The sequence below is a fragment of the Lissotriton vulgaris genome, chromosome 6 (genome assembly GCF_964263255.1).
Source record: "Lissotriton vulgaris chromosome 6, aLisVul1.2, whole genome shotgun sequence".
Classification (NCBI taxonomy): domain Eukaryota; kingdom Metazoa; phylum Chordata; class Amphibia; order Caudata; family Salamandridae; genus Lissotriton; species Lissotriton vulgaris.
The window spans coordinates 387,755,502-387,776,441 of NC_141694.1; the positions used below are offsets into that span (position 1 = coordinate 387,755,502).

The following is a 20,940-nucleotide window of genomic DNA, read 5'->3' on the forward strand; positions in this document are numbered from 1 at the left end:
TTGAGAAAGACGCAGCCTGAGGCCACATTAAAAAAAAATTAAAGAAGGAAAGTATGCAGCCTGCTCAAAGAGTGCACTGTTGGGCAATTAGCAGGGCTATTGAAGAGCCCATAAGCCCCTGCATAGACTTCATAAATTTGTATATTTTCTCACACATGTGGTGTTATAGTAGGGACAGGTATTTGTCCTGATCAGTAGGAAAAACCAATCAATGGTATAAAGTTCCTATACCATATTGAAAACCAGACAAACTGAGACTGACAAAATAAACTCTAGAAAGTGACCAATATATTATTCGTCACATATCATATCTCATACCATACATACAAATGTAGTGGGCGTGGCTTAGCAAGCCACAATGGCGGCTGTGTTCTGCTGAGGCTCCGCGATCGGGCTAGCATCTTGCCCAGTTTCAGCGATCGCCGGGAGCCTCAACATCCAGATTCGGCACTTGGAGTGCCCCCACCTCAAGCGGCACCCCCCTGGTGTGGCACGAATCCCGCTACCGTGTGGAACCATCAGAGACACCTTCCACCGGAGCCGCGCGCCGAACTACAAAATGGCGGTCGCGGCTCCGTTCCACTGATGCCTGCGCCACTGTGCACCTGTGTCACCCGATCGGTGGCCCTGAGCGGTGCGGCCGGCCGGCCGCCACAGAGATTCAAGCGGTGAGGTGTATCCAGCCCCCTGAGGTGAAGCCGCAATTGGGCTCTCTACCGGAGCCGCACGTTTGGGCGCAAGATGGCGGCCGCAGCTCCGAGGATCCACATCACCAGCGCCCCTTCCCAGACGGGAGTTTGACCCGACTCCTGCATCAACCCCGCCTGCCACCGCGGACTGACTGGGCCTGCGGTCACACCTACTGCACGGCACCGGACCCTCCTGACGACCGCAGCCCTTGTAGGCGGTGAGTGCCTGTCCCCCCGGGGATTCCAGCTCCAGTGCTCCAGCTACCTCCTGCACTCTCCGGGGCTCATCGGAGGACACCCGCCCCTACATCACCCGGGCGGGCGGGCCGAGACATTCCTGGACCCACAGGCAGCTCTCCGGGTTGTGGCGCCTGACCCCAACATGGTGCCTGCGGGAACCCAAGCGCCGGGCTCGGTGCGTGCTGCCACATTCCCACTCTGAGAGCGGCGGCGCCCCCTGGATCAGCGGCGGCCGCCCGCCACACCGAGGACGACCCACCACGACACCCGGACCCTTGGGGCCTTACCACTTGACCCCTGGCCCCAGCGACCGGTGCAAGAACTTCTTTGAGTGCCAGAAAGGGGGGCGGGAACCTGCCGCCTTCACACAGCATCATCGCGGGCGGCGAAGGGCCCCCTTCCTCTGGAGAAACCTGACAGTGGGGTAGAGCTCCCAGACCGTGCGGGCCCGTGGATACGCACATAACCCCCTAATACGCCACGGAAGCCACCAACGGCTGCGTACCGCCGGCACACTCTGGATCTAGGCCCCCTGGTCCCACCTCCCGTGATCCTGGACTACCGGGAGGACAGAGCTGCCTGGCCGCATCTGAGCACCTACTGCTCCGCTATCAGCGCCCTTCTACTACACGGCACACCGCTGGGGTGAGACCACTAAGCGGGCGAGCTCCTAACCACCAACGAAGACTGCCTAACCAACCCCTACCGAGCTGATATCTGCCCCAGCGAACTGGTGTTTGGCGGCCCGCTGTTCCCTGACTGCACAGCGGTGCAAGGCCCTTCCCACCGGCCCCATGGGGAAAACGAAAGGCTCGCAGGTGACCGCCGTCCCTGAAACGGCCATTGAGAACATGCCGCACACGGGCCTGGATGCAGGTCAACACGTCACACACTGACCCCTCGTTATCGGCGAAACTGGACCAGGTGCTGGCAGCTATAGAACTGTCCCGACTCTCAATGCAGGATTGATTGGGTGTCCTGACGACAGACATCAGCCTGATTCGTGACGACCACCGTAAGCTGGCGGACAGGGTGAAGGAGGGGGAGCAGATTGTGGCCGCATTACAACCCACGGTGAAAACTCAGGAGACGGACCTGCAGGGGGTCCTGCGCCGCGTGGCGGCCCTCGAGGAACACACGGTTGATTTGAAGGGACGCTCGAGGCGATGTAACATCCGCGTCCTGGGTCTGCCGGAAGGAATCGAGAACTCAGACCCCCTGAGCTACATGGAATCATGGACCAGATCATTCACCCCCGAGTCGGAGCGCTCGGCATTCTTCTCTATCGAAAGAGCCCACAGGGTCCCCGCCCGGAAACCTAAGCCGGGTCTCCCTCCACGTCCCATGCTGGCCAAGTTCCTACACTTCCGAGACCATGATGCGGTGCTTCGTGCAGCCCGGACGGCGGGTCCCCTGCAGGTGGAGGACCAACAGATCATGGTGTTCCCAGACTATGCCCGAGAAGTCCAACAGCAGAGGTCTGCCTTTCTGGATGTTAAAAGACGCCTCCGCGCAAATGATATCCAATACTCCTTGCTGTTTCCGGCCCACCTCAAGGTGCTGCGCAAAGGAAAGGCCATATTCTTCACCACTGCGGATGAGGCACGGGACTGGGCTGAGTTCCACTGTCCGCTGATCCCCAAAGCCGGGCCCCAACGGGAACACAACAGCGATTCACGCCGATCCAGAAGACGGGACACGAAACGTACCCAGACGGGCCTATCTAAAAGCCAAGCATCCTCCCCCTCGGGCTCACCCGACTTTACGCAATCATACGGGAGAGACGAGACGCTTTAAGGGCGGTGGCTGAACTACACCTATCTCCCCTTGCACCGGACCTGGAACGCCAACCGCATCTGTTCACCCCTGAGAAAGACCGAGACAGCGATGGCACAATGTCGGGGTTTGGCCCAATCTCTTCCCCTCTCATTGTCGCACACACGGTGGACGCTACCCTGACTGAACAACCCGGCACCTCTTCATGATGGGCGGAAAGACAATTACTGTATCCTCTTTTCTTGGTCGCTCTATGTGTTGTTTGTGAGCCAAAGCTACATGACCGATTAACTGTGTGCGCTAGCACGCGATAAGGACATCTCCTACAAAAGCCCGATCCGCGCACAGCCTAGCGGTAACACATGCTGCCACCCCCGCAGTTATATTTCTCCCCTAGTGGGACACTAGTTTGGATATGCCGCCCCGGTGATATATCCCCTGTATTGGGACTGTTTCCCACCCTTGGTTCTACCTGTTTTTACTCCCGACAGTTCCCCCCCCCCCATACCTATGGAAGCATGGCGCGCAAGAGCTAACGCGAAACACATGACCACAATGTCCTCGGGGACTGCAGGGGGGCCCGATCGCATACACGATCCCTTAGTAATGACGGCTCCACGTTCGGACGTTAATGTCCTCACGCTAAATGTGCGGTGCCTCCACACGCCCAGCAAATGCTATTCCGTCTACTCCTACATAAAGCGCATGACAGCTAGTATCGCTCTTTTACAAGAGACACATATTAATGCTACTGAATTAGGCCGGTTACAGGCCAAATGGCGGGGGACCTTTTGTGCCACGACATACTCAGCATTTGCGCGCGGCGCCTTAATACGGGTTAGGCCAGGCACCCCCTTCCGAGCACTTAGATGGGTGGTGGACAAGGAAGGCAGATATGCACTACTAGAAGGACTCTTAGATGGACAGGGGATCCTCCTGGGTAGCATTTACGCCCCTAATACTGAGCAGGATAAATGGCCCAGTTCACTACCGTTCCTTGGGTCTTAGGGGGTGACTACAACTGCACGTTGGACCCTACATTGGACCAATCACACACCCCCCCTGCACGTTCCCCAGTCCCCCGGCAAGCGGAGCTATTAAGAGCATGGACCACGCACTGGGCGCTTACTGACGCTTGGCGACACTTACATCCTCATGCCCGCATTTACTCATTCCACTCGATACCCCACAACCTTCGGGTCTGCCTGGACAGATTCTTATGCTCTGCACCAATCCTCCCTAAAATAATCTCCTCGGACTACCTAGGTCGGATCCTCTCGGACCATGACGCCCATATACTGCGACTGGCCTGGCGCCCCCGCACCCGCCCGTCCCCACTTGGCGACTTCCTAAGGACTGTTTGGCAGACCAGGTGTTCAGGGACGCACACAAAAACAGCATACAAGACTACTTTTCACACAATGCAAACACGGCATCATCGGCATTAGTGGAATGGGATGCGTTTAAGGTGGTGGCACGGGGGAATGCATCAAACAGATCGCAGGGGCTCGCCGCACATTGGAGCAGGCACTCTCAGCCACGGAACAGCGCCTAGCTACACTCACCAAACAAACCGATAACTCAGAAGAACATGCCGCGCTCACAGCCGAGGCGAAGTCAACATATCAGGCAGCCTGTGCTGATCTCAGGAAATATAATTTTAGGGCCTATGCCACCAGAGTCCATAAAGACAGAGACAAAACGGGAGCGCTACTTGCCTGGATGGCGAGACAAGACACTGAGATTAAACCGATCACGGACATCATCAACCTGGAGGGTGTACTAGTGCGATCTCAAGCTGAGATCCTCCTGGCATTTCAACACTATTACGCTAAGGTGTACGGGGCCCCAACCCGGTTCTCTCTGTCATTCGTGGACCACTTCCTCGGTCCACTGTCGTTGCCCATGATATCAGATGCTGACAAGCGTACGCTCGACGCTAAAATAGCACCCTCAGATATCACCCAAGCACTGCATGCCCTGTCTCGTAATAAAGCCCCGGGTCTAGACGGCTTCCCGCTAGAATACTACTTGACGTTTTCCCCCCTAGTGGTCCCTCGCCTGGCTCAGGTGTTCGCTGCGGCCCTAGATCTAGGAGTGTTACCCGGTTCATTGCGAGAATCAGTGATCGTTACCTTTCCCAAACCACACAGAGACCCACACCACATGGGTTCGTATCGCCCCATCACGCTCTTATCGGCGGACTGTAAGATTCTCGGGAAGATACTGGCTGACAGATACGCCCAGGTCATATGCCCACTGATCCACCCGGACCAATGCGGATTCGTTCCGGGGAGGAACACCTCACAGAACATCCGCCGAGTCTTCCATGTCCAGGACCAGGTACGGGACAGATTCCCTCGCGCCGCCTGCCTCATCTTAGATCTGGAGAAGGCGTTCGACACCCTCACCTGGCCGTACCTTTTCTCGGTCCTACGTCGTCTCAACGTTGGCCCGATACTCATAGCATACACACGCCTTCTATACACCGATCTGACAACACGAGTCCGGATTGGGAAACACATTTCACCTGCATTTGAGGTCCGGCATGGCACAAGACAAGGGTGCCCCCTATCACCTCTCCTTTTTGCCCTAGCCGTCGAACCGTTGGCGATCAGACTGCGCCAGGAGGGAATACACTGGGGCATCCGGCTCGCGGACGTCACACACTGCGTCTCTATGTACGCAGACGACCTCCTCATCTACATCCGGGACATTAAAACTGACCTCACCCCCATAGGGGTGACGCTCACTGAGTTCGCAGATGCCTCGGGACTCCGACTGAACTGGGACAAGTCCACGATCTACCCCTTCCACCTGGATTTGCCGGCCCGTGACGTTAGGCTGGGGACTCATAGACTCTCATGGTCCGCGAAGGCCCCCCGGTACCTCGGTGTCCGCCTGTATCACTCTCCGGACGACATCTTCGACGGTAATCACCGTAAAGCGCTAGCTGGCCTTCGCCCGACTGTTGCCTTCTGGTCCAAGCTCCCACTAGCCCCGATAGGGCGGATAGCCCTGGCAAAAATGGTGATGCTCCCCCGGCTTCTCTATCATTTCACTAGCCTGCCAGTGGTGCCACCTAGGTCCTTCTTCCGAGACCTCAACTCTCTCCTTGGCACCCTTATATGGGGCTCAGGTCGACACAGAGTGGCCCTGAAAATCCTCCAACTCCCCACAACACAGGGCGGGCTCGGAGCTCCCTCCTTTGAATCCTATTTCCTGGCGGCGCAGCTCCAATGGCTGTCGTATTGGACGGCGGACCGACATACCCAGGAGGCTTACACCCTGACCGGCAGAGTCACGACCCCGAAGCTCACCCGTCTTCTCCTCCCGGCCACCAAACCACGACGTACATACCCCCTTCAAGTCGCGATAGCGCGTCAATGCATGATGCGGATCCACCGGATATCCCCCGGGAGGACCCCGTACTCTCCGTTACTACCGCTGGTTGGTTGCCCCAGACGGGATTCCTATTTCTCGGCTCCTATGCTCGCTGAATGGACGCACTGCGACATCACGGACATGGAGTCGCTCTTTGAGGAGGGTCAGCTGAAATCGATCGACCGGTTGGTCGCCGAGTTCGAACTTCCCCCAGGTCAATTCCTCAGATACCGACAGCTACTTGAGGGTTTCCGTCCTTACCATAATCTCCAGGCTGGCGAACCTGACACGCATCCAGTTATACACACTATCCTGCGCATGGGAACGGGACGCCACTTAGTCACCTGGCTGTATAAATCGATCCGAGAACTCTCGCACGCTCCCCTGGCGGCCCTGCGGGCCACATGGGAGGAGGACGTCGGGCACGCATTTCATGATTCGGAGTGGACCAAGGCGCTTGAGGCCCCGAAACGCGTCTCTAGGAACGCCCGTTTCAAAAACATCCAATACTACATACTACACAGGGCATACCTCACACCGGCGCAACTGAAAAAGTTTTATCCCACAACACAATTCCTATGCCCCAGATGTCATTCCCCCAACGCAGATTTCCGCCACATGTTTTGGAGCTGCCCCGACCTCCAATTCCTGTGGCAGACGGTATATGGCACACTGAAAGATATCACAGGCCTCGCAACCCTGGCCTCCTGGGAATCCAGCGCACTAGGCATTTTTCACATCCCTAAACAGGTCCCGGCACGCAGACGCTTTGTATCCCTAGCGTTGCTACTGGCGAAAAGATGTATAGCTGTGCATTGGCGATCTCCGGAAGGTCCCCCCATAGCGGCATGGACAGGGGCAGTCTGTAAGTGGGCGGCGGCAGAGGAAGATGCCCTTCGGGAAGAGGAGGCCAAGGGCGCACGTAAACATCCCATCTCTATGGAATGGGCCATGCTCCTCCATAGCTTCCGGCAGTCCTTGCGCACTGATGACCCGCCTACACCTACACCCCCCCCAACACAGGCCCCGACCATTCCCCCCCCCGCCCGAGCGAGACCATAACCTTTGACTGACGCCCTTTTACTTGTACCGGACTCCAGTGCTCCATGCCTCTTCGTCAACACCCCGCCCCAATGTCGACCGTCCTGCTACCCACATGCATGGGATGCCTCCACCCTCTGGCCGCTCTACCTCACTGTGAGCGAATACTGTGGACCCCCTTGCCACCCGACACCTGACACCCGTCTACTTCTGCTGTGCTCTTGCTACGCCTACATGCTCCCTCCCACAGTTCCGTCCCCCCAGTTACCTGGCAACACCGCTGTGCAAACTATACAGGCCCCGATCCAACGACCCCTATGGCCGGGACTCAAATGTCTATTGTTAATCTTCCTTCTCCCTTGCGGAGTTTGTTTCCTGTGTCCCAGCCTGAATATTTGTCTGATTGGTCTGTAATGTTCAGTGGATGAAATGCCAAATTGCAGAGGTTTATGTACAGAAAAGTTGCGCGAATGGCTGACCGCGGCTGAATGTTGACGCCACGCCAGCAGATGATCTACTCTGTACCCATGTTTGATGATGCAACAATAAAAACAAATTAAAAAAATTAAAAAAACATACATACAAATGTATACAAGCAGAAAATCATATACAAACATTTGCATACATAATGTTGTGCAGTATACAAGAAACAACATTAAACAGGTACAGTACACAGTGGGGAGGGGAAAGGTAAAGAAAGCTTCCCTAGGCATCCGCAGTCAATTAGCACCTTATTTAACACATACAGCCTTATTGTTAGGCATCACTATATGGAATGCTAGTGTGGGACGTCTTGTTCAGTACGTTGACGTTTCGGCCCTTAGAACAAGAGTGTTAGTGAAAAACATCTCCACAGGTCTTCTTCAGGACTGGGAATGTAATGGGGGATAGCTTGTATGGTAAAAAGATGGGAATTTAGGAGCTGAGTGTCACAATACTAGATTATATCAGATCTGTGAGAATAGGTACATTTCTCATCTGAGAGGTGACCGTATGTTCGACTAACTGTACCGGGACCTATGGAGCCCAATGGATGGGTCTGCCAAAAGTGCCAGAGAGACAAACCGGGAAGGATCGTGATATCTGCAGGTTAACAGGTAATAGAAATGAATTTCCTGTCTGTGGCGCAGGCCTTAACAACATGCACACCAAGCACTGTGGGATGAAAAATTTGAAAAGGGGGGGGGGGGGGTAAAGGAACTACAAGTTCTAAAGAAATTCAGGCTTACTTGACACAACCAACCACTATTGTATACTGTTGCAGTTCCCCATGGTTCTGTGAGGTACTGGGTTACCCCATTACTTTTTAATGATTGTAGGGACAGGGGCACTCCCGATGGTTGAGGAGTGTTTTTGGGAGGATACCAGGAGTAGAGTGGCCTTCACTGGTGCGCCCTGTTACTAGTTAAAAAAGCCACCATAAGTTTCCCAAGGGGCCAAACTAGATACCCCAGGAGAAGTAAGCTGCATTTTCAAGCACTCCTGGAGCTGAAGCTGACGTTCCGGGACCCAGATTGCAATTCCTATAGGTGCCCTGCAGCCTGATACAAGAAGGTGAAAGACATATGCAATCAGATTATTCAACAAATGAAATGCTTTATTGATGGTGACAAAGGTAACAGTGAATCCTTATGTCTTATTTGAGGGCATGAAAGTGGTTTAATGACAAATTGATATGTATTAATCAAGGTCATTTAAAAGAAAAAAATACAAAGCTAACAGTGAAACATTACATGTCCTAATGGGTTTCATTGTAAGATGGTACCTTCCTTACGTATTATAATGGTTTTGCATTGGGTCATTTTGACGTATAGCTTCATTCATTACAATGGTGGCACATTCACAAAACAGTAGACCTTACTCTTTATAACTACACCCCTTTATATTGTGTCTAGTATAGGTGGAAGAGTATTTTGATTATGGGGTTCAGCGATCACGAGGGGTGTGAACTTACAGGAGGGGAATCACCATAGGTTTTTCCCCCAGACTTCATGTATATATTTGTAAATTAAGGCATGGTATTGCACAGTGCGGAATCATACAGTAGAGCAGTGACTGGACAATGATTTATTGGGTGGTGTTTATTGCATGATGGCTGACTGTGGTACTAGCCCAGATCATTTACCCTGAGTAGGCCATGAACTGCTTTTCCTCACTACCCTGAGAGAACCAAGTGCTACAAAGGGGTACTTGATTCCCAGTTGATAGAAGGTTGCAGGCGTATTACTTGTGAAGGACTCACATACTTCCAGACTAATAACTCACTTTCTTAAAGTTCCTATCTGCCTGGACTGTGGAGGAATTAGGTCTTCATCTCAATCATAAATCCCTTGGGTTGGAAAGCTGCTCCAAGTGTTACGAAAGGTAGCATCTTGGTCTCTTCATAGAAACAGGGGATGAGGTCCTGACCCAAATAACTTATTGGCATCTGGAATGTCTCTCATGAAGGTAAATAGTGCAGCCAGACCTGGAGTCACAGGATGAAATGCCTACCTGGAGGAGAACCAGTAAGTTGGGTACAAGGACATTTGTATATGCTTAAGCTAGTTCAAGCTAAAGATATGTAAAAAATCCCCTGTGCTTGGAGAGCGAAGAAAGCCCCAGATGCAGTATCCGTCTGGACACGTTCTAGTGTTTCACCCTGTACAACACTTACACTAACACCCATCCAACAAAGGCGTCACCAGTCAGGTGACCCTGCAAATAAAAGAGGCCAGGCGCATGTGCCCTGGGCCAGTTCCAGTCCCCGAGTATGCTGAGTCAGTGTGGTCATTTCTACAATATGTGTGCATAGAGCCAGAGACACCACACCAGAGGCTCCTGTTGTTTAAGCTGCTGAAGAAGAAATCAAGGCAACAGTTGTAATTGGACAGTTTGATAAGAACTTCCTGCACCTTTTGGCCATGGCCTGATGTCCAACAAACCTTCTCTTAAGTCTCGAGACTTTTGAAAATGAAAGAGAGGAGATACAGGACGTCTTTTTTTTATTTTTTAAGTTGGAACATAAAAACGTTTTATCTGTAAAGGAATGGGACAAGGAGGCAAACTAATTAAAAATAGTCACTCTAACTAAATTTCTGGACCTTCTCCCACTCGCAGCTTATGACTACAAAGTTTGAGAGGCTACTGCAGGATGGCGAAATGGGATTATTAAAGCTTTCGAAGCATCACCTGGATACAGCTTCAGGCTTTGCCCAACAAACAAGAAATTTGCTAAATACAAGGGGGAAATAAATACTTCAATAAGGTGAAACACCAACTCTTCCCTAGCCCCTCTCCATCACTGGTCACCTGCAAAAGGTGTTTAGGTCTCTGTTCTCCATAACGTTTGAATTTAATAAACCACCAACTTTAATACAAACATGTCAACTTTTTTGGGTATCCTGGTACCAATGTACTGCGCTGCATAGACTAGCATTCATTTGACAACCTTTATTCAATCAACATGTGATCATAAAAGAATCATAAAACAAAAAATACATCTAAAAACATTTCAGTATAGAATACATATAAAAAAAGTTGTTCACAATATGACAGATGCCCTCTGCCGTATAGCGCATTGAATATAAGTAGCGGTTAAAAAGCAAATCCTCGCTGTTGACAATAACTGGACAAATGTTAAAGTGGCCCTAAAGAATCTAATGTTGGCTTGTTTTAAAAAAGGTAAAATATACAGCTTTCTCAGTGAGGCATAGAATTTACAAAAGAACATAAAGGGCAATGTGCTTTGTACAGAGCAACAATCACAGGGTAAATTGCCATTATAGGTACCTTGCATAAGATGGGCCACTAAAAAACGAACATTATTCAATCTCAACCTCACTAGCAGGAACCTATGATGCAGATTGCTAACCAAAGTTAAATTCATCTCAATACCATTGCTAGTGCAGATTCCAGCATATGCCTGAACAGTGGGCTTAGAAGCATCCATCCGCAGTCTCTTGTCTCTGCATTTGGCTAAAAATTTTGTCTTCAAAGTGTTCAGGAAACTAGATTCTAATATTCCTGGGTTCTTGGAGCGATCCTAAAAGTTCAGGTTAATGCAGAAATTGTAAACGTACCGAGTCAAGTGAATTCAGACAATGATCCAGCTTCAGGCAGTCAGTAAGGACCGCCCAGTTAAAAGAGTTTTCGCTCTTTGTCCAGATCTTAAATCGGAGAAGAAGTGGCTGCATCTTTATAGTACCACAAATAAACCCTAATCCAGTTTCAGAGCAACAGGAAAAGGAGTTAGTGGATTTTGGAACAGCCAATAACCTCTTAATGAAGCCCTTTTCGATCCTCTCTAACCCAGTTTGGTCACTGAATCCCCAGACACCAGCCCCAAAGCTGGCATTTGTACAACATTTAGCTTTATATATAGTAGTGAGCTCTCTAGTGGGCTTTTTTCCTAGCCTGGTGGCAAAGCTAAGAACTGCCTCTGTGGCTCTGTGAGAGCAGCAGCCTTAATAGACTTCAGTGGACCCCAAATAAGTTTCTCATCAAATGTATCCCAAGATAAGAGAATGTGGGAAAAGTGCTAACTTCATTATTATTCACTCTGAAGGCAATACGTTCCTTTTTTCTGGATCCAAAATCCATTACATGGATTTTTTGCCTGATTGTCTAAAAAGTCCAAACTAGCCATAAATGTGCGAAATCCGTCAAGCAATCACTGTAGGTCAGTTGCCGCCCTGGCTATTAAAACTGTGTTGTCGGCATAAATTAGTGCCAGGGCACTGCGGTTGCCTAGGCGGACAATCAACATTAAGTTCCAAAAGTGGTATTTCTAAGCCATTTACATATGAGGAGAAAGGAGGCCAAGACACAGCCCTGGCGTACACCTCTGGCAAGTTTGAAAGATTCTGTTTCCCCCCGACCCCCAGACCGTACCTCACACTTGCGGTCACCTCTATATTAAGTTCTCTCAGGAAATTGACAATATTTGGCTATAATCCAAGATCTAGCATAATACTCCACAGTTTGGTCCTGTTTACAGAATCAAAGGCTGAGCTCAGATCCATGAATGCTAGGTACAGCTTGTCTTTCTTGGCCACTGTATATTTATTTATTACGAGACATAAATTGAGGCAAAGCTCAATTGTCCCTAAGTCAGGGCAAAAACCAAATTGGAGCTCTGAGAGCACATTGTGCACTTTACCCAAGTTTGCAGACGTTCCAGCAACATTCTACCCATTATCTTGACAGTTGAGTTCATCATTGATATTGGGTGGTAACACTGCTGGTTTCCCTTTGAACATTTTTTAAACATATGGATAATGGTTGCATGGGACCAAACCTTTGGTGGACCTGTTATTAAGATGGCCTTAAGAACGTTTGTCAAAAGGGGAGCCCACAACAGTATGTTTGCCTTAAAAAGATTGGCCAGTATCCCATCCGGCCAGGAGCTTTCCCAACAGGGCATCTGTATATTGCTGCTATCACGTCACTCATTTCAGTCTCCAATCCGGAAGATGGCATAGCCAGGAGCAGATTAAGTCCTGGGTGTGCTCGGTTCTGGATTACATTTGAATCTGCACAGGTTGAAGCCGCCATGGAGGCAGGGGCAGGGAGGAGGACGTAGTCACTATGATGTCTATAAGTGGTTTATTAAGGTAAGTCTCGATCAGTTAACACCACAAACAAAAGTAGGGGAATTAAACAAAAGAAAGTCTCTTTCTTGAGGCCAGGTGTAGAGACCTTTCTCCTCTTGACCGCTGCTTCCGGTGAGAGTTCCAGTGCCGCCAAGGGATACAGCCGCCTGAGTACTCTTCGGCGTGTTCAGCGATGTTGGCCTCCTGGCTCTGGAACCGGCAGTCTCCTCCTGGCGTCTCCGGCGTCCCACAGCACGGCTCGGGTCCTACAGCTTCGGTTCTTGGGTCCGCAGCAACTGACGCTTCCTGCTTCCTCTCGACGATGACCTCGTACTCATTGGCTGGCGGCTCTTTGAGTCCTGTCGTCACTCGAGGCCCCGCCTCCAGGGTTGCAATGAAGACTGGTTCCTGCTCCCAGTTAAAGGGCCAGTAACACGGAGGCCACTCGAGCTCAGTCCAGGGGATATCAGCATCAGAGGGCTGGGAAGACAAGAAAGGGGGGTTTAAGGGGAAGACATTTGGCTTGGAAGAACTCTGTCAAGTCCCTCCGACTTCTGACACAGGGGTTAGTAAATTAGCGGAAAAATATACTAACACAATCTTATTGGCATTCCTGGAAAATAATAATTGTCTATATGTTATACAGACTGGTTTTAGACCCCAAAAAGGAACAGAGACTGACATTTTGGCTGCAGTAGAAGAAATCAAGAAGACCCTTGACGGTGGAGGCTGTGCTGTTCTTATCCTGTTGGATCTCAGCGCAGCCTTTGATACCGTCAACCATCACCTCATGATACAAAGACTGAGGGATGCTGGAGTGACAGGACTGGCACTTGGGTGGTTACAGTCCTTTCTCCAGGATAGGGTGTATTCGGTTTTTGAAGGAGAATGCTCTTCAAAACCCATTTAATTGACTTGTGGGGTGCCTCAGGGATCCTTCCTGAGCCCCACGATGTTCAATGTTTATATGAGTTTGTTGGCAGAAATAGTAGTCCCATTTGGGGTACAGGTCATTTCTCATGCCGACGATACTCAATTGATTGTCTCCCTAAAGCTATCTAACCGATTAGACCCTGATTTGGCCACCTGCCTTTAGAAGGTTTTTGGATGGATGAGCAGCTCCTTCTTGAAGCTTAACGGATCCAAGACTGAGCTCATGCTCTTTGGAAAATCTGCTACTGTAAATATTGATAATCTGTGGCCTAACTGCTTGGGCGTCCCCCCGGTCCCGAAAAATCGAGTCAAGAGCTTAGGAGTATGGATTGACTTCAACCTAGATTTTAGAGATCAATCTTGCATAGTGGCAGCAAACTGCTACGGATTGCTCAGAAGGTTTAGATAGATACATCCAATGCTTCCGTTTGCAGCAAGACGATTATTGGTACAGGCCAGCGTACTGTCGCGGCTTGATTACGCCAATGCGCTATACCTGGGAGCCCCCCTTGCAACTATCAAAAGATTACAAATCATACAGAATTGTGCGGCGAGCATGTTGATGAATGCTCCCAAGCGTACTTCTGCTAGGCTGACCCTGGCCATTCTTCACTGGCTCCCTGTCCAGAAAAGAGTACAATTTAAAGCTCTTTGTATTATCTACAAATCATTGGCAATAAAGGGTCCGCCCCTGATCCGTACCTGGAGTCAACCGTACGTTCCTAACAGAACCGTCAGGTCAGGGAAAAAAAGGTTTAATCTGTGTGCCTAAGTTCAAATATGCAAGCAGCGGAGGCCGATTGTTTTCTTATAATGGTGCCAGACTCTGAAATGGTTTTCCATTGTATATACACTCTGAACCTGACCACCTTAAGTTCAGAAAACTTGTGAAAACTTTTTTCTTCCAGTAATTCCTTCGTAGCTTACCTGGTGTCTTAGCGCTGGGATGCCCCTGGGTAACCACGCGCTCTCCAAATGTTCCTTCATTCATTCATTCATTCATGTAGTTCTGCCAAGGGGTCCATAAAAAAAGCCCAGTTGGAGTGCTTCAACTGGCGAAAAAAGTATACTCCATAAAGCTGAACCTGCTTAAAATGTCTTTGTGAGGGAGCTTCAAGCGCAAGGGCTCTTGAGTACATCCAGATCTGTTCTTCATCGAGCCACAGGGCCCTTTAGTTTGCTCCGGATCTCCATTTCTCCCATCCAGGCTGCCTTGTCGGCTGAGACACCACAGGTTCGTGTCTGTCCCCTCTTGATTGGTTGATCCAGCCAGCAGAGGTGCTGGAGTGCACAAGAGGGTGGATGGCACTGTGATCGGAAGAGGGGCCCCCAGAGTCGGGAGGAGGTAACCCTGCAGAATGATGTTCCATGAAAGCGATGATCAAGTTGGTTAATACTTCCTTGATTTTCTGAACTCGAGATAAAATCAGCCTCAAGGCTGTAGTAAAAGATGTTAACACACACTTAAAAATCTCCTTAACTAAGTCATGTACCAAGGCCCAGATGTAGGTAAAATAGATTTACCGAATTTTAATTACCGAATTCTACCGAATCAGTAATTAAAAATCGGTAAATCTTAGGGGTGGATATGTAGGAACATCCAGATGTTCCTTTTACCGAATCGGTAAATATCTGTATTTACCGATTCGGTAAATACCGACCGGTAATGCCCCATTCATTCCTATGGGCTTCGAAGCCCATAGGAATAAATGGGGCATTACCGGTCGGTATTTACCGAATCGGTAAATACCGATTTTGACAAGGGTGCAGGGGGTGTCACTTTGACACCCTCTAGCACCCCCAAAAAAGATTCGGGGGCCATGTGGCAGGCATACCTGCCCTAAGGGCAGGTCTGCCTGTCATATGGCACAGGTGTGCATGCACACATGTGCATGCACACCGGAATCGGTATTTTACCATGAAGTTGGATTTCATGCTAAAATACCGATTCTGTAAGGCTTGTGGGACTCAGAAGAGTCCCACCTACATCTCATTGTTACCGAATCGGTAAAAATACCGATTCGGTATTTCACAGATTCGGTAAATTTACCGATCGGTAAATTTACCGAATCTGTAAAATATGTGGCCCTACATACCATTTTGTGAATCTCGGTCGGTAACGGCCGAAAATACCGATTTTCGGCCGTTACCGACCGACCTACATCCGGCCCCAAGTCCCTTAATTTGCTCATCCTGTTACAGCTAGGGTCTAGTCCTGGGCTTTGCAGTAAAACATGGGTCCGGGACACTGTGTCTTAGATTTTACCACGTCCACTTTCTTCCTCTTCCCCCTTGACTCTTTGATTTGCCCCCGTTAACAGGTATTTTAGCTTGAAACTGTACCCCCTCCAGAGTGCCCAGTGAGGTCAACAACTGTGGTAAAGTCAGGGCCGATTGTACTGTTTAGAACACCTAGGGGCATATTTACAAGCCCCTCAGAGACATTTTCCATATTTACAAGGTGACACTAAGCCACTTTGCATGGCTTAATGCCAACTTGTAAATATGCCTTTTTCACTTGCAGTCTTCTGCGGCAAAGGGGCATGCAATGGGTGATGCTGTGGGCATTCCACTGTAACACTTATTGCCTTTTGACGCTGCCTCAGCTTTACAAAGCTGAGGCAGTGCCAAAAACGAACGCCATTGAATACCAGGCATTAAAATGGCAGAACGAGGAGAAGTGATTAATTTCACCTCTTTTTGCTCTTTCCCTGTGTCTGCATTCTGCAGCACACAAGGATGTGGAAATTGCCATTATTGATTGTTTATGTGTGGGAAGGTGTCCATTCCTGCTCATAAACAATTGTGTCTGCAGCACAGGCACCCTTGCAACAAGGCAGCAGGGTGCCTGCACTGGCGCTAGGCAGCTTTTATTGCAGCAGCGCTAGGGGAAACACAGGGGTGCACCGGATCCTTGTGAATATGGTGCATCCTTAAAGTTTGAAAATGTCGGAGCGCGGCGCTGCCAAGTTTGGCGCACCTCAGACATTTTCTTGTGAATATTCCCCCAAGTCTCTCATCTTGCATGATTGGATCAAGGCTCTCATCAGCATTATAAACATTTATTTTTGAGTTCCTATTACTTCTATAGAATGGTCTTTACTGCAATAATGACGCCTCTTCAGTTTAACAATCATTTTTCCTCAATTTGCTGAGATTTTCTCATGACATATTTCTGTCTATTGCTAAATTGGTTGGAAATTGTGTTATTTATTTGCTAATTGTAATCTTGTCTTAGAATTTTTGAAAATGTAACACAGGCATTGTTATCAGTGACATTCTTGTGATTGCGCCAAGCTCCCAGGGGTAAGCACAAGGTTTCATATTGTTTTACTGCAAGAATTCAGATTGTTTTCACGTGGTGGGAGCACTGTCACAGCTCATACCAAGACCGCAGCCTCCCTCTCCCATCCATCAATCCCCTATATAGTATAAAAGTATAACAGGGTATCTTCTGAAGGCTAAATAAACCAAACCAGATTCAGAAATGACTAGTACTACTGAGGGCCATAGCCAGATCCCTCCCCAGTTCAATATCCTGCTGTCTGTGAAAGGTGGTTTGAATGCTTCTCCAGCAAAAGTTCGCAACTACCTGATTCTCATACAGCTGTTAGTCATATGCATTTCATTAACTTCCGTTTTCCCACAAAATATGTTTCAAGGTTTTCCTAAGTGTTGTTTTCCCTCCTTAAACAGTTTTTACATTCATATGTGGCATGCTTTCTTTCATTTAGTCTGCTGATTTACTGAAGAAGGAGGGTATTTTTGCTAAGTTAAACTCATTACGAATGGCATATTAACTTGTACTGAAATCCATTGTTCATAAGTAAATTGTTAACGCACTCCGAGGACTCCAAGGTTTCACTTGATCTTGCAGCCCCCATCCTAAAAAAGATCCTGACAGCTTCCAATATTCACGGGATTGGATGGCAAGTGGGTGTACATTTGAAACGTGAGGTTTACAAAAAGTCCATGTTAAGGGCGGGATTGTTGGATTTACACAGACTATCAGTGAAAAGCTGGTGATTTTAATACTTTATTTAGTTCAAGCAGACAAAATTTGAGGTACACACAATGGGTTAACAATAACCCCCTTTCAGAAAACGATTTTGGATAGAAAGATGCCATGCAGCACATCGGCCTTCTCATATGAGACATTACTCAACATTTAGTTGCAAAAGTGAAAATTAATGGAAATAACTGAATGCATGGAAAGAACAAGAACTTGTGAAGGCATTACTTCTTCTCATATGCTGTCTGATCACTGCTTTCTAGCATATTGTTGAACTGACTTACTTGAGATCCAGACATCTTGAATCTGATGTGTTTAGAAGTACATGTACGGCCCTGCTAGCTGGAGTAGGGGCATGCGATTATTCTTCCCTCGTTTATGCCTTTATACAAGTTTTTTATATAGTTTTGGGCTTTCCAAAGAAAAAGTGTAATTCATACAGTGACAATCCTTGGAAAGAATTAGAGATACAAAGCAGGAAACTTGTTCTTTGCCCTACTTTGTCATTGCTATTTGCGCACACCATGGCATTTTATTAGGCGGGTATACACTTGGGGGCATATTTACAAAATTGCCACACAGTACAGCATAGCAAGTCACCTGTGCCTCGCTGCATGACAAGGAAATGGCATAAATGTACAGTATTTAGGTCAATACATTGCATTCCTGTCTTTCCTCTTGCTCTGGCACCCTTTTGGCAGCCTAGCGCAAACTCAGCCACCCTTTAACCATGGTGCAAGGGTGCCTCTGTTGCATGAATGATTGTTTTTGTGCAGGAAGAGGCACCTTCCTGCACAAAACCAATCTCCTGAGGCATATTTCTCTTTCTGTGTGTGCTGCACACGCAGCACACACAGAAACAGGAAGTAACAAGGAGAAATAAATATATTTTTCCTCCTTACACCTCCCCTGTGAAGGCGTATCGTTTTGGCGCATTCCCAGGTTTCACAACTCTGGTAAATTTGGGAACACATCAAAATCCATGGGAGCTCTACTCCAGGTTTATGGAGCCACTCAGGGCCATGCAAAGTGACCTTGCATAGCATCATAAATCTCACTTAGGTTTGCTTGCGCACGTACACCGTTGCGTGGTCCAAACGCAATGCATACCGGGTCATAAATCTGCCCCTTGAAGGTTATCATAAGGCTGGTGTAAGCAGAAAATATTTTGATGAAAGACATTTTATGCTCTACTCAGTCTACTGCTGGTATCTCGGGGTATGTCCTCACATAGGAAAGTATTCAGTGATATTTTCCCAAAAACTTTTCTGCCTCGCCCCTAATTTTAAGAGATGTTTTGCAACATTTCGGTTAAAATTTCAGGGAGAACATTACAAAAATTACACAAAAGCTTACACACAGGCCTAGACACAACACAAGGTCCCAGTAGTTATATTTGCATAAAGTACTGATAAGTGTGTATGCAAATGTTCCTTATAGGATGCTCTTTTATCTGCCAAATGTATGACAGTACTGAAGACAATGCCAATGTGCATTAGTGCATGTACTCATGCAGATGGGCACATGTGCACTGCTCTGAAAAGTTCTGTTCTATGGCGCATATAGTCCCAGATTCACAAAGGTTTATCGTTGGTTTAGTGTAGCTTTATTAAGCTAACATTGAGGCTAAACCTCTTCGGGGTTTAACAAACCAACGCTGATCGGATTTAGTATTGGTTTGTATGGGAAAGTAGCGCAAAGCTGTGCGAAATGCTGTTTTGCATTACCTTGCATCTAGGGGGAGTCACATGGATGGTATATGGGTGCTCCCATGCAACCACCCATGCTCTTTGACGCTAAACCCTATATACTAACTTAAGTAGACAGGGTTTAGTGCCAAAAACTAATGCCACTGGAATGCAGGTGTTAAAAGGAGAAATGTTTTCATTTCTCCTTTTTTTCCAAGTTTGCATCCGTGCCGCACTGTGCATCATACATACAAAGTAGGAAAAGCTTTAAGGTGTGTCTAGCCATAGTATTTTGTACAGGAAGGGGAACATTCCTGTACAAAACCTACTGTAGACTCAGGCACACACTCTAGCACTATGGCACAAGGTGTGTGCCTGGCGCACAGCAGCTGAAATCAGCACTGGCTCTAGGGACAGGGGAAGTGAGAGCCATATCTCTGTGAATATGGCACTCTCCTGCGCTGTCCCTGTCACGCAACGCAGCACAGTATTTTTGGCTGCTGCGCTGCGTTCCGTGACACCTTTCATGATCTGGGCGCTATTGTGATGTTGCAAATAATCATCTAAAAGGGCATTATGTATTTTTGTGGTGATTGTGAGACTAATATGTTTCTCTTTTCATATATTTTGCTAGGATGACAAGAAGATTCCTCCTCCGATACCAAAGAAGCCTCCACGGGGAAAGTTCCCCATCACAAGAGAGAAGTCATTAGACTTACCTGACCGACAGCGCCAGGAGGCAAGGAGACGGCTAATGGCTGTCAAGAGAGCAGCCTCTTTCCGACAAAATTCAGCCTCAGACCGTGCAGACAGCATTGAAATCTATATCCCGGAAGCTCAAACTAGGCTTTGAAAGTGCAGCACTGAAAAAAACTCCTTTTTTAAAAAACAAAAACATATCTATAAAGTTTATCAGTTCCTTCGTCATTTTTGTCATATTCCTTCCACTGAATATGCCCTTGCTATTGTGTCCTTTGTGCCAAAAGTGCAGTGGGAGTCTTTTGATTTTCTCAGAGCTAGTGGAGCTCACTGCAATGACTACAACCTTTTGTATTTAGTATCAAACATTACAACAAGCAACAATAGATAGGGCTTCAAGAGGCACTACTTATCCAGTACATTCTCAGAGGACAACGGAATACACCTGCTGAGATGGAACCCGGCTTAACGTTTTTGGTTATTTATATTTTTATAAAAAATCATGTGACAATTAGGAATAGGAATACCAAACTAAATGGGTGCATCTCACCATCCTCTTGAGGCATTAGCTATTCCAGTAGAAGGTGCTACACATCTTAAGTGCAGGAGAGAAAGAGCCCATCGATATTTCTGACCTCTAGCTTTCTTTCTTGGAATCCAGCTGAAGAACTCGCCCTTTGTATTCTGCCAAGCTCCTACTGCGAAGCCACAGCCAGTCTCCGATATCACATCCAACCCGTGGAACTGAGCATGGTTCTGAAGCCAATCATACACCACTATCAGGTGGTTCAGAATGAGAAGCGTACAGGGGTGGGTCTATCAGGAATATGTCGTGTATAATGTTTGCTGGATACTGTTTCATAACACTTATACAATTTATAAATATATATATAAATATATATGTG

The 20,940-nt window shown here is 48.3% G+C and overlaps 1 protein-coding gene across 2 annotated transcripts in view; it reads left to right on the forward strand.

Annotated features, from left to right (window-relative positions):
- Positions 1 to 20,231, forward strand: part of DLGAP2 (DLG associated protein 2) — an 800,561-nt gene extending 780,330 nt beyond the window's left edge. For both annotated transcript variants that reach the window (XM_086926407.1, XM_086926408.1), the window contains one exon: positions 19,971 to 20,231. In XM_086926407.1, coding sequence (XP_086782533.1) covers positions 19,971 to 20,189 — 219 coding nt within the window. In that variant the 3' untranslated portion in view covers positions 20,190 to 20,231. The remainder of the gene's footprint in view (positions 1 to 19,970) is intronic.
- The last annotated feature ends 709 nt before the right edge of the window (positions 20,232 to 20,940 follow it).